The sequence below is a fragment of the Barbus barbus genome (assembly GCF_936440315.1).
Source record: "Barbus barbus genome assembly, chromosome: 49".
NCBI lineage: Eukaryota > Metazoa > Chordata > Actinopteri > Cypriniformes > Cyprinidae > Barbus > Barbus barbus.
Genome location: NC_136727.1, coordinates 2,745,124 through 2,750,981, shown reverse-complemented (window position 1 = coordinate 2,750,981; position 5,858 = coordinate 2,745,124). Strand labels below are relative to the sequence as shown.

At 38.7% G+C, this 5,858-nt stretch overlaps 1 protein-coding gene across 4 annotated transcripts; it reads left to right on the top strand.

Annotated features, from left to right (window-relative positions):
* Nucleotides 1-415: 415 nt before the first annotated feature.
* Nucleotides 416-4,414, top strand: LOC306867687 (uncharacterized protein). Of its 4 annotated transcripts, none has more exons than XM_079413511.1 (5): nt 416-578; nt 2,654-2,956; nt 3,123-3,452; nt 3,692-3,789; nt 3,879-4,414. In XM_079413511.1, exons 1-5 carry the CDS (start codon nt 539-541, stop codon nt 3,912-3,914), a joined length of 807 nt encoding a protein of 268 aa, XP_079269637.1. In that variant the 5' UTR covers nt 416-538; the 3' UTR covers nt 3,915-4,414. The 4 variants fall into 4 exon arrangements, with proteins under 4 accessions (XP_079269637.1, XP_079269635.1, XP_079269636.1 ...); XM_079413509.1 differs by having other exon boundaries at nt 428-578; nt 3,667-3,789; XM_079413510.1 differs by lacking the exon at nt 416-578 and adding an exon at nt 2,211-2,429 and having other exon boundaries at nt 3,667-3,789.
* The last annotated feature ends 1,444 nt before the right edge of the window (nt 4,415-5,858 follow it).

Here is a 5,858-nt window from a genome sequence, read left to right as displayed (position 1 = left end):
CACAACATATATTTCTATATTCCTCAAAGACTGAAATCTGAAGCTTCATCAGTGATGAATGGAGTCAGTTTGAACTGAGACTGAAGGTTGCTATTTTGAGTCTCAAAACAATGGAAACATTTGATAATAAATGAAGAACAAATGAGCTGAAGACAGTTACAGGAGAGAGCAGAGCCAAACACTCTCAGGATCTCATGAGCAGATCAAACACTGCTTTAAGACACTTTTAACTTCTCTAGTCACTGATCATGTTATGGGTCAGTTTACTTCTGTTGAAAACAACACCATTGATCTACAGGAAGTTTAGGCCATCTAGAACTTAAAGCGACAATATTCAGAGTGTGATTTGTTTTTTTTAGAATGAAGAGGCTAGATGGTCACATGCAGTAACACTGAATAAATAGGTGGTTGTTCTGACAGTAGAGTTTCACATCACTTTAATACAGATCAGCCTCATAAGAGCTTATCTGTCATTTTATAACTGAACCAGTTTTGAAGTTTGTATTTTCATATAACTTGTGGACTGAAACCGTTGAAGATGTTTTGGACTGTTTTGTTCTGTTTGTGGCGTCTGGTTGGTGAGTCTGAAATGTGTTTTTATGCTTTCAGTTGTTTCTGTTCTGGTACTATGTAATAAATTATTGGTTAAATTAGGATTAATATTCACTGTTATTCTCATATAGAAATAACTAAACTGTGATTTTACTGTGAGATCAAGTTTGAATTCAGATCTAAACTTTTTAGTGATTAAGCCCAACAAAGAGTAATGTATCTGATTACATGTACATGATCTTCCTTTTCTGCATGTCATCCACATCAGGCGATGCAAAGCTAGGGCTGTTAAAGGGATCCCTGGGTATTAAGATTTGTATGGCTACATATAAATGATGTCTCTTACTGAGATATGTAGTAGAAAACCCATGAAAGATTTATGTTATGTAAAAAATTCACGTCATTTTATACATATTTTGGACTATGGGGGGCACCATTATTTTGATGACGTAAAATAGTTGCACTCGGTGAGCTAGTGGCGCTACCTGTTCCTATTTTTACCACAACACATCTTGGAATACACAACCCAGCTGTTCCTCCAAAACCATGAGAAATGCCATCTAGTTTTGTGTTCTAAGTTAAGTTTTGTCGCATAGCCGTGTCTTAGACGTCTGTACCCACCTCAAAACTTCAACCAGCTTAGGCTGGCCGCACACTAGACGATTTAAAGGCCGATTTGCATCCCCGAATGATCGGAGTTGTGGCCCGATTCACGGCTTGTCGCAAGCTATTTTTTTTGGCCAAAAATCCTCTATTGTGTGGTGTCATTACAATTATTTATCTGCTCCCGATCGAGACGGAACTCAAATCGTAAATATCAAATATGATTGATATTTACGACTCTTGATCGGGCTGCCCCTTACATGACACCCGCGATATCCAATGAGAGCAAGCAAGCATCACTTACCGGATGTTGCGTGCTTCTATAGCTGAAACTTGGCAGACATAAACATGCCATGAAAGCAGAGTCCTGAGAAAAACATCACCCATATTCTTTTTTATACTTTGTTTCACTGTGAAACAAAACTCGCCAGGAAAGCCCGCTTGTTTTTCTTCTCTATTCACGTCTGATCTCGCGAGTGTCCGTGAGATCACGTGTCACTGTGAAATCGTTCCTACAATCGACAAGTGTGTGGTCTCGTGGTCTGGTGTAATCGTCTAGTGTGCACGTTCAGAGGATTATAAGGCTAAAAATTGGTTGAACTGTCTTCATGTCTGTATGGTTTTAAAATCATTTAAGATTTGAAAATCGTCTTGCGTGTGGACGAATTTACTATTAGATTTGACACACCAAAGCGATGGAAAATGTATTTGCCAGAAAGTCAATGTAATGCTTAAAAAAAAATAATAAAAAGAATAACAAATGAGGGAGAAAAAAAACAATACAGCTTCTGTGCCCCCGAGTGCCAGAAGAAAAACATGCTGCAGGCACTAAAGATACTTCCTATTGAAATACATTAGATTACATGAGACGAGGAAAAAAAAAGGAAATTCGTGTCCATGAAACAATAGATTGAATTTCGTGACTGTCACAAACTGCCGTGAGACTAGGTTGAACAGACACAGAAAGCAAAATTTAAAAAAATGAACAAAACTGTGACTACAGGACGTTGTGGCCAACAGGAGCTGATAACCGCAAAGGTCAAACATTATGAAATAGTGCTAAAAAACAAAGCTGCTGATGGTCACGTATATCAACATAGGCAGTTATTCTGACTGACAGCAGAGCTTCACATCACTTTACTACAGATCAGCCTCGCATCAGCTCATCTGTCATTTTACTGAACCAGTCCTGAAGAGTTTGTCTTTTAATATTTGTGGACTGAAACAGTTGAATATGTTTTGTATATGTTGGTTCTGTTTGTGGCATCTTGTTGGTGAGCTTGAAATGTGCTTTTTATGTATTTATTTATTTTCTAAATGTCTTTTATATTAAACACTGAAGCTCAAACAGCAGCAGCTTTAGTTTCAGTTGTGACGTGATTCTCATCTGAAGTAAAAGTGTATTCTGTGTCTAATGTTGTGTGGAGCTCAAATCAACTTCAGTTCAGTCAAATAATCAAGTTATTTAAGTCTTAATCTGTTTATGTTTGATCTTCAGGTGTGTTCGGTGAGTCTGTGTCAGTGACGGAGGGAGATCCAGTCACGCTACACACTGGTCTTCATAAAAGGATGAATAATGATGTGATTCAGTGGATGTTCGGATATAAAAGCATAGCTAAAATTTGCATAGCAAATGGAAGAATCACTGTAAATTATGTCCTTGATGGGAGATTCAGAGACAGACTGGAGCTGGACAATCAAACTGGATCTCTGACCATCATGAACACCAGACCTGAACACACTGGAGTTTATGAACTACAGACCTACTGTTTCAGAAAGAGTTTCATTCTCACTGTACAACGTGCGTTAACTGTTCATTTCTCCTTTTTCATATTTTATTCACCACCAATTCTTAATCCACACACCATTTTGCCTATTTCCATTTGATTTGATGTTTCTCTTCTAATGTTAATTTCAAGCTGTTTACTTTAAGTTATTTAAAAGTCTTAATTTGTGATCTATTTCAGGTTGTTCTTCATGCATGATTGGTGATGTAGATGAAATATCAGTGATGGAGGGATATCAGTTCACTGTTCCCGCTAGTCATACTGAAGTGACCGTTAATAATGTAATTCAGTGGAGGTTTGTACCTCCAAACGCTTTACTAGCTGAAATCAATAAACAGACCAACAGAATCAGTGTGTATGATGATGCTCTTGATGGGAGATTCAGAGGCAGACTGAAGCTGAACAATCAAACTGGATCTCTGACCATCACAAACATCACAACTCAACACACTGGAGTTTTTGAAGTACAGAACAACAATGTGAGAAAGAGTTATATTTTCACTGTTAATGGTGAGTTACATTTCCGTTTTACCTGTTATATTTATTCCAGCTTTGAAGATAAATATTCATTGTCATTTAAACATTGTTTTATTGTTACATTTTTAAATACAGATTAAATGTATATATCAGATTTTAAATGCTCTATTTGATCAGCCTTGGTTATACTCTCAGTGTTTCTTCCTCGTCTGCTAGAATATCCTCATTCATCTTCTTATGTTTTTAGCTCCACTGCCTGTTTCTGTCATCAGAACAGACTGTCCAGCATTATCATCAGGATCTCATCCCAATCCCTTCAGCAACCAGACCAGACATCTGGACATCAGTCAAGTCTGTCACACATGTTCAGGTACGGCAGCGCTGATATCACTTGATATGAGTGCTGATATTAGTGTTTATAGACTGAGCTGATCTCAGTTTGATGTGTTTATTCCTCAGACTCTGTCCAGTGTTGTGGTTCTACTGAAGCTGTGATCCGATTGGTCCTCTCTGCTCTGGTGGGCGTGGCTACTGTTATTCTTCTGATTTATGACATCAGATCCAGAAGAGCCGAACAAGATCAAGCACATATTGTCAAATCAGAAACCTAATCAATGATATAATTTCTCATGTAACTTCTTTTTATGATTTAATAATGCTGGTATTGATGCAGCTCATTTCCAGATGCTCATATATGCTCAAAGTATCAAAGTCTTTGTCATGATATATACTGAAGATAACCAAATATGCTCACATTAGATTCATATAACAGGCTCTCCTTTTTTAAAATGTATATTTTACTATATAATCTTTCATGTTTGATTTGGGGTTTTTAAATGGCTCTTTCAAATGTACCTGTCTTGCAGTGTGTTTATTGTACAGATTCAGTTTGAAGGTTTTGTTTATATTTCTGTCAGATAAAAGATCTCACTTTTCAGTCCATTTGTCATGTGTATTTGCTTGCATTTTTCAATAAAGTTTTCTCTCTTAGGTTCAAGAGTCTCGTCATGTTTTATTATATTTATTATGTTGAGCGACTCCTGGTGGAACACAAAAGTTAAGCAGTGCATATAAAGTTTTACATTATAAAAACATACATTTTAACAGTATATGTACATTTGTAGAGTACTATTAAATTACTGTTACATTTATAGGCACCTTTCATGACACTCAGTCACTTTACAAATCGTCGTAGAACATTAAACAACAGCAAACAAGGCAAACTACAAAATACATTAAAAAAAAATAATAATAAAACTAATCAACACATGTACAATCATCACAGATAAGCCTGTTGAAATGAATAAGTTTTAAGATGTGATTTAATAGTGTGAAAACATCTCAGGTTACTTATGTAACCATGGTTCCCTGAGAAGGTAATGAGACACTGCTCCTCTAGAGGTCACTTTGGGGAACGCCTTTGGCAAGACCGGTGTCTGAAGCATACATAAACATGACATGGCCGGCGACAGCCTATGACGTCATGACCAGCGTGACCACAGTATAAAAGGGCACTGGGAGAACACATCATCCGCTTCTTCGTCTGAAGCATGGCGAAGAGACTAGTGGACGCAGTGTCTTGTTCCCTTCTCAGGGAACCATGGTTACATATGTAACCTGAGACATTCCCTTCTGAGGGAACTTGGAACTGCATCCTCTAGAGGTTGCTTTGGGGAACGGTATACCGATGCTGCCATGCTGAGGGGAGTGCATGCCAATACTAAGGTGAGCACTAAGTACCAACTCAAATAATTCAAGGGAATTGCCCCTAAGACGCTTTGACGGCTGTCAGTGACATCATCTCCTGCGGCCAAAGGCCTGAGCTATGCGCCAAAAACTTACCTGTAAGGGACTGGCTTGAGGAAGCCTGAGCCCAGGGCAAAGCTCAAAGCTTGGAATCTGAATAAAAGGTTTCCTTAAAGGGGATGCAGCCGAGTATCAGGGCTGACATAAAGCCATATCTTAGCCTGTCACCCAGGGGTCTACTTTCTGCTCTTAAAACAAGCTGCCCGAGGATCACAGGATACTCCTGGTACTTAGTAGCAAACACCCAGCCTAAAAATGTATCAAAAAGGACACACACGGAGATTGGGACCTAAGATAAAAATCAGGGCCTGAGCCAACTCCGAGAAAGGGGACGAGGCTAGCATCACATCACCCTTACCAAAAGGATTTTAAAAAGGTGCGCAAAAGGCTTAGCATGCACACCTACCATGAATATGGATTTTAAAGAAGTGCACAGAGAACTAGCATGTGCACTTACCATAAATATGGATTTTATAAATACCGTTACTACAAAGTCACAAAACCCACGGCGGGTCAAGGACTTGATGTGACTGAGACCGCTCAGCTTAGCGCCTGAGGACCTGAGGGTGGCGTGTAGCCGTAAGAACCCTCTAGCTGAGGAGAGCCTCGCCAACCCAACTAAAAGCAGTCACA

What these genes read in the sequence shown, in the direction of transcription:
- LOC306867687 (XM_079413509.1), top strand. Translation starts at nt 539, where the DNA reads ATGTTTTGGACTGTTTTGTTCTGTTTGTGGCGTCTGGTTG. An exon ending in TTATATTTTCACTGTTAATG is followed by an intron (nt 3,453 to 3,666) that starts GTGAGTTACATT and finishes TTATGTTTTTAG; the next exon opens with CTCCACTGCCTGTTTCTGTC. An exon ending in AGTCTGTCACACATGTTCAG is followed by an intron (nt 3,790 to 3,878) that starts GTACGGCAGCGC and finishes TTTATTCCTCAG; the next exon opens with ACTCTGTCCAGTGTTGTGGT.